Raw genomic sequence first — 16,869 nt, forward strand, 5'->3', positions numbered from 1 at the left:
TCTCTCCAAGTCATGCCTCGACAAATCTGGCTTAACGTTTGCTATTTGACTTAACTGAAAGAAAATTTTTATCAAAACAGAACTGACCTGTTCATTAAAATTAAAATCTGAGTCCATAATTACAGCCAAATTTATTACATGCTGTTTGATGTATGACTAGAGTTAACCAAAATAATAAGATGGTCACAAAAGGTACTATTAGGCCTGAATAAATGAACCTCTGTTTTGCTTTCATTAAAGTTCAAAAAATGTAAAGCCATCCAAGCCTTGATATCTTCAAGGCAACTTACTAGGGGTTGGATAAGGCATGGATTATTGGGTGTTAGAGGCAGTTAAATCTGACAATCGACTGCGTAGCAGTGGAAGGAGATGCCATGTTTTCAGAGAATAGACCTCAAAGGGAGCAAGTATAAAGAAAAAAGAAGAGGACCACAAATTTAACCCTTAGGAACACTACAAGAAATAGGGGCTAAGGTGGACAGACATTTTTCAATATCAACATCTTCAATAACTTATTATTAAACCTATTGTTAAACCTATTTATACAAGTCTCATGAAGACCAGAGTTCTCCTTTACAAGAGAGACCTGTTAGAACATATGTAAAAACTCATGCAACACAACTATATAATACTTTATGCAGATGATAGTTTGCTAAGGATGGCACATACCAACTTTGCTTGTATTCAAAGGACTGAATGCATTTGGAAACCCTGCCTGCATGAGGATCATGACACAGAGCTTGACGCTATATGGAGGGTTTATTATGCCTTTAAACAATTTGGAAAAACCCAGATGATAATACCTTAGATTAAGCTTTTGATTACACATCAGGTTAATTCACCACATTTCAGTTAATTGGAGGCACACCTGTGGATGTATTTTAAGGTGTAGCATAGATTGACCCCCAATTTATAGAAATAAATCCTTTTTTCAGTACATACACAGTGTCCCCTGCAGTACATTGTGTTTTGCAACATACGAATTATGATTTCTCTACAGACTCATACTAAGCTCATACAGTGACACATTATTCTTTTATGCGAGCTGAGAAATTCAGAGTGTGGAATGACTTATTTTATGAGAAGTTTAAGCTTTTGTTACACAGTAAATTATTGTTATGCGTTTTAATTAATTATGTGATTCTGGACTAAAGGATTCTATTTTTTTTATCCCCATGCCAGATCTCTTTGCTATAACATTTTCACGTTGAAATGTGCTATCGTTTAACATTTAAAGAAAGGATTTTTCCCTGAGTCTGTGTGGGATATATCTCCCTTTTTGATATATCTCCCTTTTTGATAAGGGTAGGTTTGCAGCTTCAACACCCTACGACATTATTCAGTACATTGATGCTCCTTTTCGACTGGTCCCTACTCAGTGTGGTTCGGTACAGCTTTACTAGTTTTTTAGGATTTTTCGTTAGAACTGTTACTATTTTTACACACGTGTCCACCATAGACTTTGCATGAAAACCAGACGCCCCTGAGGCTCAAATCGTGTTTGGTCTGAACATACCATGAGACTGACTACAGCCCTAGACTGAGCAGCAGTCAAGACTGCTGTTGTGTTTATGTCACATACAAGTCACACAACGTTACTTTTTTTGGACAGCGGGGCCATCTTGCTATTGACGATACCTCCCACATTGAGATGTTGCTCAATTGTAATGGAAAACAAACTGTGTAGAGTCAGCCCGACCCGAGTAGAGTAGGTACTAATGGAAAAGGACCTTATCTGTTGGCTGCTCATTTGATGTGCTCCTGCTGATGTGATATGAACTTCTGGAAGACAGCGGTTTTCTGTGACAAACTAGAGACACTTTAGTGTATTGTCAGGTTCCCTAACTTCTGCCATCCTGGAGAAAGAGACTAATTCTGATGCAGAGTAGATTTTTGCCAAAACATCGTCCCATGTTGCTGATAGCTGCCTCAGCTCATGCAGGAGCCGCGGCCACGATCACCTGTGCTGATAGAGAGTACTGCTTTGGTTGGCCCTCGGTTCGAAACAATCACCAGGGTTGATGAAAGAACGTTGTGCCATTATTGCTCAGCCTTGAGAGAGACTGTGGTCAGATACTGAATCATGCTGTCACTGTGTGAGCCCTGGGTGAGAGAGACTGAAGCCTTCTACAACCCAGGCTTTTTTATATTACTGGCCACAGTACGATTTAAAGTCACAGTAAGTATGAGATGCAGAGCTCTTTTTCCTCATTTTTTCACCCTACATCCCATCATTTGAGAGCAAAAAAGACGAGGACACTTTCCCACACAGAGTTGCAGACACTGCAGAAAAGCAAATTCTTTACTTCACATCCAAAACAGAGGAAGAATGGGCCCACATGTGGATGTTCAGTGCCAACGGAAACAATAACTAGAAAATTAAAAGGCATTGAAATAAAGTACAATTCCACTGACAATTGTTTGTAAATTCTCTTTTATTTTAAGTATTTAAGTATAAGTAATATTGGATTAATCGGTTTTATGTTTTGCTGGAAGCCTACACATTATCAAATGTAGTATTTGTAGCATAATGGGAAGAAGACGTGACATTAATTTCTTTACAGACTCAGACCCTAAAGAGACACATCACTCTTTCTTTCCAGCAAACACATTCATAATGTGGAAGCATTTGTTTTATGACAAGACAACAGAATAAACGAGACCTACCCACACAGAAAAAAAAAGTTTAGAGTTTAAATGATCAATTTACGCTTTGGTTCAAGCAGTACCTTTTGGTGATTTTTCTTATAGAGCTTGGGTACCATATTCTTATCTCTTATAAAAACAAGATACAGGGCCATGAAATAGTTTTTTTTGAAGGTATAAAAAATATGAAAGAATTCACATCAGATTAATAATTTGATGTTTTTTTACATAATAAAAATAAATATAGCGTAGTGTTTGATTTTAAATGGCGCTAATCCACTTTGCTTCCTTGTGTGACATCATGGAAAAATAGAAAGAAATCATCCAAGATCAGGCAAACTGAAGAAAATACCAGACCTTCACAGGTCTGTTGCATCCTATGCCTTCTGTTCAAACAAACACCATGGGAATGTCCAGCCATCATACTTTTCAGGAAGAAGATAGATTCTGTGTCTCAGAGATTAACATATTCTGTTGTGATATTTGCATATCAAATATAAGAATGCTGTCATGTACAGTTCTGTCACAGACTGCAGTGTTCCTTCGGTTCACTCTCTGTATCTGTGGACTGTCTCAGATAAAGACTGTTGTTAATGACTTGCAGGTTAAAGCTGGTTCTGGCAAGGGAAAATCCAAAGAGGGAAAGAGATCAGTTCAAAGCTCCGGAGACTCCCATGTGTCCAAGAAAGTCAAGAGAGAGCTTTCCTAGCCCCCCCACCCAACCAAGAAGACAAGTCAAAAAAGTACAGTCCATCATTTGTTACTCTGTTCATTTCTGCTGCTATTGGCATGAGACCACCCTGATGATTTTGCTTGATGTTTGAAACTGAATGTTAAAAGCTGGTTGGGTACGAAGGTACTTCTTGGCTAATGGTAACAGGTTTCTAAAGTTTAAATCAATAAAAAATACATAATCTAATCATTCTAACCAGCAGGCTTGGGCAGTTAATTACGTCATTGCTGTATTTGTATAGAAAAAGCTGACCAGCTGTTTATAATTATGTTATAAATGTATTTATCTATCGATCTTTTTAAGGCCAATCTTGGCCTTGGCTGATTTTGAATTTCTTTCTACGATCTAAAACACATTCAAACTATTCTCATTTTATTTCATTTCTGCATCTAGATGTAAATTGATCATAAAAGGAAAAAATATGCCAAGAGGTTTAAAAAATGAAGGGATTATATGTTTTTCTACATTTATGCATTAAGGCAAAAGTCCCCAACCTTTAGTGGATTTTGACAACTTGAAGAAAAAGTGCGTTAAACAATATGTTGTTTGTTGATGCATTTACAGAACAAAATTTTATTCGTTTTCTGTTTTTGGTCCATATACGTTTTTTTAATAATAATTTTTATTATAATATATCCATTAAATGTTTTTAAGATATTATTTTCGGCGTTTATTTTTCATTTTTCGACAGTAGGGAGACAGGAAAGGCTGAGAGAGGGGGAGACAATCGGCAAAGGTCGCCAGATCTGGGAATCGAACTGGGGACGACTGCTTCGAGGACAATAGCCTCTATATATACAGTGAGGAAAATAAGTATTTTAACACCCTGCGACTTTGCAGGTTCTCCCACTAAGAAATCATGGAGGGGTCTGAAATTTCATCATCTTAGGTGCATGTCCACTGTGAAAGACATAATCTAAAAATAAATCCGGAAATCACAATGTATGATTTTTTTAATAATGTATTTGTGTGTTACTGCTGCAAATAAGTATTTGAACACCTGTGAAAATCAGTGCTAATATTTGGTACAGTAGCCTTTGTTTGCAATCACAGAGGTCAAACGTTTTCTGTAATTTTTCACCAGGTTTGCACAAACTGCAGCAGGGATTTTGGCCCATTCCTCCACACATATCTTCTCCAGATCAGCCAGGTTTCTGGGCTGTCGCTGAGAAACCCAGAGTTTGAGCTCCCTCCAAAGATTTTCTATAGGGTTCAGGTCTGGAGACTGGCTAGGCCACTCCAGAACCTTGATATGCTTCTTACGGAGCCACTCCTTGGTTATCCTGCCTGTGTGCTTCAGGTCATTGTCATGTTGGAAGACCCAGCCACGACCCATTTTTCAATGCTCTTACTGAGGGAAGGAGGTTGTTCCCCAAAATCTCGCAATACATGGCCCCGGTCATCCTCTCCTTAATACAGTACAGTCGTCCTGTCCCAGAAAAACACCACCAAAGCACGATGCTTCCACCCCAATGCTTCACAGTAGGGATGGTGTTTTTTACTCATCATTCTTTGTCCTCCAAACACGGCGAGTGGAATTAAGACCAAAAAGTTCTATTTTGGTCTCATCTGACCACATAACTTTCTCCCATGACTCCTCTGGATCATCCAAATGGTCATGGGCAAACTTAAGACGGGCCTGGAAATGTGCTGATTTAAGCAGGGGAACCTTCCATGCCATGCATGACTTTAAACTATGACATCTTAGTGTATTACAGTAACCTTGGAAACAGTGATGCCAGCTCTCTTCAGGTCATTGACCAGCTCCTCCCGTGTAGTTCTGGGCTGATTCCTCACCTTTCTTAGGATCATTGATACGCCACGAGGTGAGATTTTGCATGGAGCCCCAGTCCGAGGGAGATTTACAGTCATGTTTATCTTCCATTTTCTAATAATTGCTTCAACACTTGATCTTTTTTTACCAAGCTGCTTGGCAATTGCTCCGTATCTCTTTCCAGCTTTGTGGAGGTCTACAATTTTGTCTCTGGTGTCTTTGTACAGCTCTTTGGTCTTAGCCATGTTAGTAGTTAGAGTCTTACTGATTGTGTGGGGTGGACAAGTGTCTTTATGCAGCTAATGGACCTCAAACAGGTGCTTCTAATTTAAAATAATAAGTGGAGTGGAGGTGGACTTTTTAGAGGTGGACTAACAGGTCTTTGAGGGACAGAATTTTTGCTGATTGGCAGGTGTTCAAATACTTATTTGCAGCAGTAACACATAAATAAATTATTAGACAATCATACATTGTGATTTCTGGATCTTAGATTATGTCTCTCACAGTGCACATGCACCTAAGATGAAAATTTCAGACCCCTCCATGATTTCTAAGTGGGATAACTTGCAGAGTTGCAGGGTGTTCAAATACTTATTTTCCTCACTGTATATGGTTTCGCTCAACCCCTACACCACCAGCGCGGTGCCCTGATCCATACAAGTCTTTATGTGTTTTCTTAAGTAATTGGTCCGGTCAACACCGACAAAAGCAAATTGAAGGAAAATTGGCTGATTTCCATCAGTGGTTAACTGAAAGCAACGGAAAATATGTAAGATCATCAGCTTAAGTCTGTAAATTGTGCAAAAATGGCAAAAAGCTCAACAAAGGTAAAAGTCACCATGACAAACTTTAACCTATTAACTTTTTCCACATTAAAACCACAAATGTCAATGTCTGTTTTTTGAATTTTATTTGCTCATCCAATACAAAATAGTACATAATGCAAAAGTCAGATTGGTTGGAGAGTGTCTTCAAACAGCAATTTTCCTTGCCACATATTCTTAAATTGGTTTTGTCTGAACTTGATCTGAACCACTGCATTGTAATTTTGGGTGTATGTTTACGGTCAGGTCCTGCTGGAAGTCTCCAGTCTTTTGCAGTCTCTAACAAGATTTCTTGCAGTTTTGGCATGTATTTAGCTCCATCAATCTTCCTGTAAACTCCGATATAAACTCCTATAAAGCTTACCTGTCCTTGCTGAAAAGATACACACCTACTGCATTATGCTGCCCCCACCATGCGGTGCGTTCAGGGTGATGTGTCGTGTTAGTTTTCCATTACACATAGAAACAATGACTTTCTTTTTGCTTCTCTTTTATAAAGGTCATTATTTGTGGAGTGCAGACAAAAATTTGTCCTATTGACAAATATGCCCAACTGAGCTGTGGATCTCTGCAGCTCCTCCAGAGTTACCATGGGCTGGTTCTCTGTCTAATACTCTCCCTGTCCAGTCTCAGAGAATAGGTGGATTTTTATTTAGGGGTATCAGGGTAAAGGGGACTGAATACAAATACACGCCACTCAGTACTGAGTTTTATTTGTTAATTTTTTTTTACATTCAACATTTTCCTTCCACATTACAATTATGCACTACTTTGTGTTCTATCACATACAATCCCAATGAAGTACACAGAAAGTCGTTGTAGCTTAAAGCAATGTTTCAAACTTTAAACTTTAAAGAGAAGGAATGTACTCTTTTGCCAGACACTCTGATTCATGGTCTGTTGCTCAGATTCCTACGTGTCTGATGTTTGCTACTTCTAAACCTTCAAGTTTAAGAATGTTGCTTTTCTAGATCCAACCAACCCTGTGGTATCATTCTTCAAGATACTCCAAGCAAAGTATTTCAATAAATAAACACTGAATTTTGAATAGAAATGAATTAATACATTTAGGAGTAATAGTTTGAATTATAAATGCGAGGCAAGAATCTAATTTACTCTTAGAACTGATAAATGATTCCATGTGACTAAAATGGTCAAACTTGTCATCGTCCAAGCCTGAATCTTATTTTTCCTGGTGCCTCTGACCCCACACTCATCATGCCTCAATTCTCACTAACATGCCCTCCCATTATTATATAACTGGTCAGTATGCGCTCACTGAGAACACTCATAAAATCTGCTTTTGCTGCTTGATGCTTTAGAAATCTGAATGAAACTCATCTGCATTATTTGCTTCTTTATTTATTTTCTACAGATTGAACCCTTTATTTGTTCATTCTCTGTATTTCATTGTTACAGAAAACATCAGCCATTGAAGTCGGTGAGGCGGTGGTCTGTATGAGCCTTGATCCCACTGTCCTTAAGAACAGAAGTCCCCCACAAACGAAACAGAAACTAATGAAGGAACAGAGGAAACACAACCTGAAACCAACCAGACAGCCAGAGGGAGCACAAAACCAACCTTCTCACGGACAGGGAGAGGAAGAAAAAGATAAGAGGAGGCCGTTCATGTCCCAAAATGTAGTTAATGTTGATGTAGAAATTCATAGAGTACACAAAGTGGATGTAAGCGATGGGCCAAAGTTGATTCAAAATAAATTTGTTTCCAAGCAAACCGTAGGTACATCTTGGAGATCGAGGAGAAAACGTTGTAGTAACATCAGAGCAGCAGATCCAAGCTTTCCAAGGGAGAGCCCTGTCCTCACTGTGTCCAGCTCTCCTTCCCAGGGTTCAGTCATATCTGAAACAGCAGCTGAGGAGCTCTGTGATCTCAGGAACTACTACAGCAAACAGCTCAAGAGAATAAACTACATTTCCCATGAGCACCTGGGGGCCCCTCTTGAGCCAGGGGTCCTGTCATGTATCAGGGAGCCTCTGAGGGGCCTCCGTCTGCCCCAGCGGGTCACAATTGCCCAGACAGCCAGGAGTTTGTGGACACGCGTCAGCGGCAGGAGAAAACTGGTCCGTCACTGACCTTAGTACTTAGTGTTTCAGCTTTGTTGCCACTTACTGATAAAAACACTCCACATCTAGTCTGACAACAGGTTTCACCTGAGGTGCAGATGTAAGAAAAGCATTTCTACATTTTTTTTGTTTTTTTTGTTAAAAGGTTAAAATGATACTATCAAAGGAAACAACCCCTGCATATCAGCTAAGACAGAATTGAAGAACATTTAACTTTAGTGTCCTTTAGTATGTAGACCACATCCTAATATGTTCACCCTGGAGAGAAGCTGCTGTAGACTAAATGAGCTGAAAATCACACAGCTTCTGTATCTTTAGGTTTATTGTTCCTTTTGTTTCCAAATTGATTTGTATCTGTGTGTTATTAAAAAAGCAGAACTTTTCACTGATGTAATAAAGATGAAAGGAAACTGAAAGAAATATTTTCTTTACACAGGTTTAAGCAGTTTTGTATAGATAAAAAAAACATTGAATTTTAGGGATGGAATTGCTGATGAAGATAGTTTCCTCACATACCACTGAATAAGAAAGGCCTTTAGGTGAAACAACACAGTATAAACATAGCAATTCTCAACTGTTGTAATTTTCTGATAGGATACATTTTGATATAGTTAATTAACTTCTGAATTTGGATTTCCAGCTGAACTTGAACATTCATCATTCTACTTGCTTCATTATGTGGAGGTGCATTTCTGCCACCTTAAAGGAAAAATAAACCGTCACAGAGTATAGTTTTGAAAGTTATTAGCACCATCTTCATATTTTATAAATCAGTCTGTTCAGACACTTTTATACAGTTTTATGAGCTGTATTGTAAATGCAGGTTTGTACTGTTATACTAGGTAACATGGAGATTATTTTTATTTTGTTAAGAACTCAACATAATGTTTAATATTATTATGAGTCAGTCTTCTCGTTGTTTTCTCAATTGACTGTTTGGTTTTTAAAAATTCTGAATAAAGTGAAATGTGCCATCACAGTTACCCACAGTGACCCCTTCATTTTCAGAAAAGTTATTCAATTGTAAATGAATTTAAAAAGCTGAAAATCTTTGCATTTCTGAATTGAACTATGATATTACTCAAAGGCAACTATTATATGTAATCAAACAACAAAATATACATAAAATGTTTGAAAATATTTTTTTGAATAATTTTGAAATATAACAAATTATTTAAAAAAGACATATATTATGAAAACAAATATTGTTTTGACATGTAATTTTTTTATGTAAATTAGAGTTGAAACATGCAGCTACTTAAAGTATGCCTTTAAAGTAAGTCATACAGAATTTCAGTTTCATTCAATAAAAGATAGGTACAGCTAAGACAATGCCAAAAACATACTTCTCTTGCCATACTGAATTAATATTTACAGGGCAAAGCAGCATCAGCAATAATTTTTTTGAGGTATTCAAGTTCACTTGTCTGTGGTACCCTCCTATCCCCACGGTCATTAAAGGGATACAGGACAGGTCGCCAGTCCATCAAAGGGCAACACAGGAAAAAATCCTGCATGCAAACATTCATTCCTAAGGGCAACTTGGAGAACCAAATTAACTTAACATTCTTGTTTCTGGATTGTGGGAAGAAGCCATATTACCCAGAGAGAACCTGCAAACTGCATGCGGAAAGAGTCCAGGACGGCACTTGAACTCGAAACTTTCTTACTGTAAGGCCATAATGTTAACCACAATTCCACAATGCATCCCACATTTTAAACGTTTAACCCAAAAATAACTTGCAACAATGTAAAAAAAAAAAAACATAAGTGCTACTTGCAAAAAACACAAACTGATATCAAGAAAGCCTGTTGCGTACCTTCCGTTAAACCACTCCTGAACCAGAGGTATCAGAAGTGTCTAACCTGAGTTAGGAAGAAAAAGGACTGGACTGTTGTTCATTGGTCCAAAATCCTCAGTGTGAGGTTTTTAGTCAGTGCAGCCGTCTACTAGCACGTTCAAGAGCACCTCATTCTTCTTTCTGGTGAACAGCTTTCCAGATATGCTGATTTCATTTTCCAGCAGGTTTTAATCTGCTCACCCCACCACAAATACCAATACCTGCTTAAAACGATCCTGGATCATGGAGTTCATGGGCAGTACATGGCCATACCTTCAGTAGGGTGACGATTTTGCATAAGAAATACTTTTTTATAGTCTTATGTAATATCCTAATTATGTGAAACTTAATGAATCTTTATTATCCAAATTAACAGAAATAAACACCTGAAACACATCACTCCGTGTGACGACGGTACAAAATATATGGGGTTCTCTTTTTGAATGAAATTACTGAAATAAAGTTTTAGATGACATTCTAATTTACTGGTGTATTCTGTTCTCATAAGTCGCAGAAACGAGATTCCCCGCTGTCCTGTAATGCAGTGTGTAGTTGATGCACGTTCCCGTCTGTTGCGCGCTCTCGTCACAACGTCGCCATTTTGATTCAAAATTTATGACTTGAGTTTTTCCTGGCTTGCTTGCTAAACTTAGCCGCGCGTTGAATATCTTTGTGCGTGAGTCCAAATCATATCTTGTACACATAAAATAATACGTTTTATTGTCAATGCCAAGAAGCCATCAATGCGGGGAAGTTGAGGATTTAGTTGATTCCAAATCTACATTTGACCAACGTTAGCCAAGTTGAGCTAGTTAATGTTAGCCTTGTGCTCTCAGACTGAACCATTTTCAAAACAAACCACTCACAGGCTAACGAATGCTAGCCAGCACAGCTAGCCAACAGTTAGCTGGATAGCTTGTGACCTAGAGCTGCTTGTTTATCGATAAAATACACAAAAGTTTGACAGAAAAGGAAGGAGCAGCGCGGGGCTTTCGGTCAAAGGTAGGTTTGTATATAAACAGCTTCATTTAAATCGATTGGCCGACGAATGCTAGACTATTACAGTGACGACAAAGTTGAACCTAAGTTCGAAAGCTAGTTAAGTTTGCTAACTTCGCTCAACAGTCGGTGGCTAATTAGCTTACATGCTAATCAGAAGAATTGAGGAACTAGTTAGCATGAGCTTTAGTAAGAGCCTTGACATAATTAATAGACTTATTTTAAGAAAGTAATATGGGTCCGTTGGTTTGCCTTTCCTGGAAAATCTGTTCAAGTGTTCAGATTAGTTATTGTCATGCAACATAACGTTATAGCTAAGTTTCGTTTAACTGATTAAAGTTGCGGCTGTTGAGAGTATTGTAGATTTTCCTTCTAAAGTGATGCAAGTCATTTTGAATGTTTGACGTTTTTCTTTGGTATATTGTCACTAATGAGAAAACCAATAAGGAGACGTTTGTTCGGTGCTGTTTTGCACACGGTCTGAATTGGCCGAGGCCAGAACTAAGTAAGCTTTTCTTGATCGTGCAGGAATAAAGTGAACACCGACTCTCTCAAGAAAACGTTCCGTTTGTGGGCTTTATTTAGGGTTACTGTTTTCAAAATACTGTGCATTGACTGTCATCTAGTGTTATCTGCTACCGATGCCTCGGTTGGTTTGAAGTAAACAGAAATCTGAGCTCCGACAGCAAGTCAGTTGATGCGCATTTCATGCCAGAGGCTTTGCAAGCTGAGTTTACATTTAATTTGGCTACAGCTATATTTTCTAAAATCTTTGTGCACTCGGTTTTATTTATTTTGGTTCTTAGCAGTTTTTGGCCAGTTAATGGATATGAAATATAATAGATTAGGACTAGGGGTGCAACAATCAGGTTTTTCCTGGTTGATACCAATTTATGGTTTCTTTTGTTTTTTGGGGTCTTACTTTGTAGTTTAGATTTTTGTTTTCTGAGGACTATAATAAATAGAAGAGGGAACATGTCCTGCAAGAACTTTGATGGAGACCATAGACTAACAGAAAATTCTAATTTAAAAATACATTATTAATCCCAAGGGGGGATTAATAAATTAACCCCCCTTTGGGATTAATAAGCAGCCTGTCATTGGGCAGTTGGTAGCACTGTTACATCAAGACTTGGTGGCGCAGTTGTTTACAGATTTTACAAATTTTTCAGTATTCGACTTGCTGGTCACCCGTTCACAGATCAGAGTGGATCAAGAGAAAGTTTTCCCATTCTGATCTCTAACAAATTGATTTATGCATTTCTAATTAGGGCCCATGTTCAAACCAGAACCACTCCAAATGACCATCTGCTGATACAGTGGGGAGAACAAGTATTTGATACACTGCTGTTTTTGCTGGTTTTCCCACTTGCAAACCATGTAGAAGTATTAAATTTTTATCATAGGTACTGTTCAACTGTGAGTGACAGAATCTAAAACAAGAATCTAAAACATCACATTGTGTGATTAAAAAAAAAAAAATTTTAAGTAATTAATTTGTATTCTACTGCGTGACATAAGTATTTGATACCTCAGAATAACCTGACTTAATATTTGTTTTAGATTCCGTCACTCACAGTTGAAGAGTACCTATGATAAAAATTAGCATGTCCCTGTTTGTCCCCCAAGTTCCTGGGGGGTGTGGTTGTACTACGGTTGATTTCTATTTTCCTTTCCGCCCCGCCCCGCCCCGCCCCTCCAATATAACTACCAAGGAAACACTTCTCCATGTTCTCCCCTTCCCTGCTCCTTGTGTGTGCATCTGCATGGCGCAGCCTTACATCAAAACTTAAATAGGCATGTTCCTCCGCCCCCTTGGATATTGGATAATGGTAGGGGAAACGCAGATGTCGTGTGGTTGATGGCTACATTTCATACCAGAAAAAATTGGTTATGAAATAAAAGGTACACAATTGTGAAGTGGAAATGACCAGCATTTGACATGTAAACCAATATCAATTTAGCATCTTAATTGTAAGTGTTCAAAAATCTCAATTGTATTTTTCGACCATGTTCTAAAACTATTTTAGTCTAATCTCAAGTCTGCAAAAGACACCTTAACGCCAACAAATTTAAATAGACATCCAGTAAATTTAGTTCTGGTTTCAAGAAACAGCCAAATTTGACTTTTGTGAGCAAGGTGAAGTGTTCTTTTAGCTGGCAGGTGAGGGAGGGCTAGTGCAGAATTACGATACTCCACAAAGCCAGAGAAAACTCCAGTTCCTCTGATACCCTCTCTGGTCTAAATAACCTTAAACCTTATGGTCAGTGTGAAGGAAAATGTTAACATTGTTGAAACCAAACCTTTTTCTTTTTTTTTTTAAACTTGGTATACATTAGAACCAGTAATCAGCCTATACATATTAGGGTCCTACCTAGGGGCAATATAACAAAAAGTATCTTTATTTACAGTGAAATCACAATTTCCTGAAATAACATTTCGTCTCTTTCTTCATCTTCAGGAGAAAAACATATCTAGCTAGGGTGAAATGCTTTCTGTTTTTAATGATTTAAATGGCAATCGTATATTGCAGTTTGTTAAAAGTAAATTTATTATGAAAACTATATTTAGTTAAAGCGCTTTAAAAGAAATCTCTCTTTTGATCGTCCACATCAAACTCGTCTCAGACATGTTGCAGCAGATGTGACTGGAAGGCAGGGTTATTTAAAATACCAAACAGCACCAAGTGTTGAATGTAGCTGTACTTTGGACTTTTCAACTGTGACAGGAAGACCTAAAAGAAGATGCTTTTAGGTCTTTATTACATACATAGGGAAACAACTTAAGCAACCCTCTCACTCAGCTGCTAATACCATCCTAGCGGCTAATGGTGTGTGAACAAACATTAAGCTGGACGGTCGGTTTGTTTAACCAGCTCATCAGATTTATTGAACTACCAGTGTTGTGTCCGAGGGTCTGATTACACTTGGCAGAGCAACCAAAATTATAAAATTATGGCTCTAAATCATCAGCATGGCTAACCCTTCACAATAAAAGCCTTACCCAGGCATAAAGCTCTCTGCACTATAGATAGCATAAAGCTAATTAAAACTGTTACAGCATCCTCTACTGATAAATCTGAATGCTGTGTGCATTGTGTGTGCAGTCATGCATGCTGTAGCTTACCCCTGACAGATATCATGTAATTGGTTGTGTGCTTGTGAGAGCGTGATGAAATTAGTATAAATATTACAACTATTAGTTACTGTTACTAATTGTAATATTGATGCTGAAGTTGTTCTGACTACTGGGATGAATTTGTGCACAATAATGTTGATGATATCTTTTTACTGTTACATGTGTAGTAGTTAGCAGTAGTAAACGTTAACTAAGTGATGGTGTTTTGTTCTGAAGTTAAAATAAATGGTATTTACCAGTTTTCGGTACATTTGTGTGCGTTTATGTGGTAATAAATATTAATTTGTTTAATAATAAAATCAAAAATTTTTTTTTTATTCAACATATTAACTTCTCAATATATAAACTTCAACGAATATATCAAAACAACATCCAGCTGTTTGTATTGTAACGTCTCAGTTGTTTCAAACGTTTCTTCTCCCAAGTTGCTGGCTGCAGATGATAAGTCCCTAACAGATGCAGGCCTGTTAACGGTGCCGAATGCAGGAGTTGTAGCCGTAGATCTGAGGTTGACGAAACCTGTGTGCTCTTCAGCTATGAGAAAAATCTTGTGTTTAACCAGGTGCTTCCTCAGATTAGAAGTATTCCCACCGCTGGCCTTGCACTGTCACAAATATTGCAGCGAGCATAATCTGCATTTTGAAAAGTGGACCCATACTTTCAAGCGCTTTCTATCAGACATGCTTTGTTGAAAGTACCAGCAGTAACTGACGTCATTACGCTCTTGTGCGTGCAGTGATGTGCTCATGTCCGACATGGAAAATCACCCAGTCTTCCACTCCCTCAGTGTCACAATGATGCGTTTAGGTACCGAAACATGATACTGTTTGATTTTATGTATATATGTACTCAGTAGTACTGATGGCTTTCTGTAGGTACCTAGCAAAGTACCGAGTGCGGTACCCATCCCTCTATAAATATTTATGTGTGTGTGTGTGTGTGTGTGTGTGTGTGTGTGTGTGTGCAGTATAGCAGGAATAAAGCAAACAGACCTGACGATTACAAATGGGGTCTCTCAATACAGTCTTGTGGAACCAGTGATCAAACTGTGTCCAGCAGATGGCACGTTCCTGCTAAAGTCTATGATGACACGCTATGATGTAGCTCTAGTTTGTCAGTTAGAAACAGCTCTCCCTCCCAGAGGTCCTTATCGTATCACAGCAGGAGCAAATCAGTAGCCAACGAGTATGGTACCGGATGGTGTCGTAGTGGTTTGGATTTCTACAGCCATCAAATCTCACTGTATCAAAATATGTCTCACACAAAGCCAAGGGGAAAATCCTCTGCAGTCTTTAATCAGTAAACAACAGAACATTCAAGCATGAAAATTGTCATAGCAATAAATGTTATTGTATGAGAATTTAAAAAGAATGTTTCAGTTCAAAATTGCATCCTGAAATAAATCATCATAATTTACTGTGTAATTAATGCTTTAACTTGTCATAAAAGTAATGCTACCACATTATAAATGTAGTTGCTGTAAAAAAAGAGTAATGTGTCTCTTTTTGGTCTGAGTCTGTAAATAAATCAACGTCACATCTTCTCGTTATGCTACAAATACTACATTTGATAATGTGTAGGTTTCTGGCTCAACATTTTACCCATTCAGTAGCTATTAGGTCCAAATTTATGCAGCACAAATAAAGGAGAATTTACATCAAATGTAAGTGGAAGTTGTACTTTATTTCAATGTTTTTTACTTAGCTGATTAAGGTTTTCTTTGGCACTAAACGTCCACATCGTTCCTCTTTTCATCATCTGCCTCATGTGTTAATAGACTGTTCAGCATTGGAAAAAAAAGCTTTATGGCCAAATAATGTTTCACATGTATGAGGAATTTGCTTTAGTGGTAAGGTGCTACACATAGAGAAACATACAGCTGACATAAATACATTTAGAAATATGTCGTTAAAAACAAAAAAGTTGTATACGAATGTTTTGAGAAAGCTTCTGGGTGCTACTGCTTTGGATGTAAAGTTAAGCATTTGCTTTCTGCAGCGTCCACTGGAAGTGCTCAGTGGGTTATTATTGTTTTTGCGTATTTTGTAATGTATGTCAGATGGAAGCTGTTACCCCTGCTGTGGTGTGTGCAAAAACCCATCCTTGTAGAGAGAAAGGAGGAAGCATTTTGATTTCCTCCTTTAGTTTTATTTCCACTATTAACTGTTGTTTAGCCTTTTGCTCAGAGAAAAAGCTTAGATTGTTTTGTCATGCTACTAGTGTGCTGGGTTTGGATGAGTTGCTACAATACCTAAAAAAAAAAGGAAAGGAAAAAGTTCCTTTTTCATTAAGCAGTCCATATTACTATGCTTAATTAATAGACAGTTTATTATTGCTAGTTTTTCTTTGTATAATCTAATAAGAGCCTTTATTGTGTTGTTGACCAGAGTATGGATGAATGAAAATTATTATTATACCTATTATTATTGTTATTCCAGTAGTGATTGATATGTGCATTGCTATGTATAAATTGAATGAAATTTGTCTTCACAGGCTGTTCCAAAATTTCCGAAAAGATACAGAACACAAAGACATATAGTGCACTAGGGTTGTCAAAATAATCCAAATATCGATATGATTGATAGTAAAAGAAATGATTTTTTTCAAAGATACTCATTTGCGTCAGAACCGATATAAACTAATCCATTCACATTTACCCAAACTGTTTGACATCTTCTGGGAGAAGCGCTACAAAATCAGAGACACTTGCCCCCCTGACACTTGACTGACAGGAAAAAACGAAATGCCGATGGATGCCACATTCTAAACAAGTTCATATATTGGCATTTCGTAATCAGTCATACTTCTTGCTCTCAACTAAAAACACC

General features: G+C 37.7%; 2 protein-coding genes across 13 annotated transcripts in view; both read left to right on the forward strand.

Moving 5' to 3' along the window:
• The window catches only part of recql (RecQ helicase-like), a 32,540-nt gene extending 23,495 nt beyond the window's left edge, over positions 1 to 9,045 (forward strand). For 8 of the 12 annotated variants that reach the window (XM_047390441.1, XM_047390438.1, XM_047390440.1 and 5 more), the window contains one exon: positions 7,397 to 9,045. In XM_047390441.1, coding sequence (XP_047246397.1) covers positions 7,397 to 8,071 — 675 coding nt within the window. In that variant the 3' untranslated portion in view covers positions 8,072 to 9,045. Of the gene's footprint in view, positions 1 to 3,250; positions 3,390 to 4,070; positions 4,180 to 7,396 lie in introns of all 12 variants that reach the window. The other 4 variants (XR_007042171.1, XR_007042172.1, XM_047390445.1 and 1 more) reach the window with 3 other exon arrangements.
• Positions 9,046 to 10,469: 1,424 nt separating this feature from the next.
• LOC124883355 (serine/threonine-protein phosphatase 6 regulatory subunit 2-like) overlaps positions 10,470 to 16,869 on the forward strand; it is a 34,201-nt gene continuing 27,801 nt past the window's right edge. Inside the window, exon 1 of the mRNA XM_047390453.1 lies at positions 10,470 to 10,905. The gene's annotated coding sequence lies outside the window, so the exon portion shown is untranslated. The remainder of the gene's footprint in view (positions 10,906 to 16,869) is intronic.

This window comes from Girardinichthys multiradiatus, chromosome 17 (genome assembly GCF_021462225.1).
Source record: "Girardinichthys multiradiatus isolate DD_20200921_A chromosome 17, DD_fGirMul_XY1, whole genome shotgun sequence".
Taxonomy (NCBI): Eukaryota; Metazoa; Chordata; class Actinopteri; order Cyprinodontiformes; family Goodeidae; genus Girardinichthys; species Girardinichthys multiradiatus.